Raw genomic sequence first — 1,681 nt, 5'->3', positions numbered from 1 at the left:
CAGTTTCTTAAACTTATTCCACTTCAGCTTTTGATATATAGCATTCATTTTTCTTTCACGTAGCACCAACATCTCTCATTTATTCTTTCTTTAATTGGTCTCCTTGTCCATGGAGTTTCTTCCATTATTATGGGTTGAAATCACTTAAGAACTCATGTTTAACTAAATTCTAGTATTAGTAATGAAAGGGGTATGCAAAGGCTTGCTTCAGTGAGTATGTTCATACATTATAAGAATTTTGAGTTTGTAAAACAAAATCATATAAAAACTTCAGAATGAAAAGTCTTATATTTTGAAAATGGAATTTTCATCTCAAATGCATGTGGTTAGAGAAAAGAAAACTGAAGCCCCCCCCCCCAAAATATTCATTTTAACTTTCGTAAAATAATGATGTATCTTGTATCAACTGGGAGTATCTTATAAAGCATCTGTTCTTCGCATCTTTGCTGCATACAATTTATCTTATAAAATTAATGCTTAATTCTATATTACATGCATAAGATTACTCCTTTCAATGTAAACTTCAGTCTTCAGTGCACTTTTCTCTGTAAAAGGAGACGAGTGATTCCCTGGCGGATCTGCTTAGTCTTTGCACTGTAAATGATAGGGTTCATCACAGGAGGTGCCAACAAGTAGATATTGGCCATGAGAACGTGGATCAGTGGAGACGCATGCTTGGCAAAGCGGTGAGTCATAGACACACCAACCATGGGCACATAGAGAACCAGAACAGCCAACATGTGGGACAGACAGTTGTTGAGAGCCCGCAGTCGCTCAGTCCAAGTGGCTGTGTTCAGGATGCTTTTCAGGATGAGTGCATAGGAGAATACAATGAGTAGGGGGTCTAATACAATAATGAGAAGGACCAGAGAAAATCCATACCAGCTGTTGACTCTGATGTCTGCACAGACCAAGTGAATCATATCCTGGTGGAGGCAGTAGGAGTGAGAAAGAAGGTGGGAATGGCAGAAGGGTAAGCGCTTGAGTAGGAAAAGGGAGGGAAGCACAGCTAAAACACAGCGGCAAACGATAGTCAACCCAATTCTACCAATGACCTCATTGGTGAGGATGGAGGCATAATGGAGTGGGCGGCAGATGGCCACATAACGGTCAAAGGACATGACTAATAGAACGGATGATTCCATAAAGGAGAACCCATGGAGGAAGAAGAACTGGGCAAAGCAGGCCTCAAAGCTGATTTCCCGAATGTTAAACCACAGGAGTTGCATGACCGTGGGCAGTGTGGTGAGAGTGAGACCCAGGTCAGTGAGGGCCAGCATGGAGAGGAAGAAGTACATGGGCTGGCGGAGAGATGGTTCTGTGCAAATCACAGTGAGGATGGTGGTGTTGCCCATAATGGAGATGGTATAGAGGCAGAAGAAGGGGATGGAGATCCAGAGATGGAGAGCCTCGAATCCAGGGATGCCCGTGAGGATGAAGTAGAAAGGATTGTGAGTGATGTTAGTCACTTCTGACATGCTTGGTAGATTCAAGGTACAGAATCTGCATTCCACATTAAGAACAGTGTCAATATGATACTGTAAAGGAGTCATTGTTCATTCAACCAGTAAAATCAAGAAGTATATGCTACAGAGAGCCATTCAACAGCCAGAAGTTGAACACTGAGGATTCTCCCATAAATTTCTATTTAAGATAAATTCATTTCTTTCAACTTATATTA

At 41.5% G+C, this 1,681-nt stretch overlaps 1 protein-coding gene across 1 annotated transcript; it reads right to left on the bottom strand.

Moving 5' to 3' along the window:
- Window positions 1–530: 530 nt before the first annotated feature.
- LOC119802958 (olfactory receptor 51Q1-like) lies at window positions 531–1,478 on the bottom strand. Its single transcript, XM_038314163.1, has one exon. The coding sequence runs from the start codon at window positions 1,476–1,478 to the stop codon at window positions 531–533; it is 948 nt and encodes a 315-aa protein (XP_038170091.1).
- Between the last annotated feature and the right edge of the window lie 203 nt (window positions 1,479–1,681).

Source organism: Arvicola amphibius, chromosome 1, assembly GCF_903992535.2.
Source record: "Arvicola amphibius chromosome 1, mArvAmp1.2, whole genome shotgun sequence".
Taxonomy (NCBI): domain Eukaryota; kingdom Metazoa; phylum Chordata; class Mammalia; order Rodentia; family Cricetidae; genus Arvicola; species Arvicola amphibius.
Note: the sequence above shows the minus strand (reverse complement) of the source record. Positions and strands in the feature narration are given on the sequence as shown.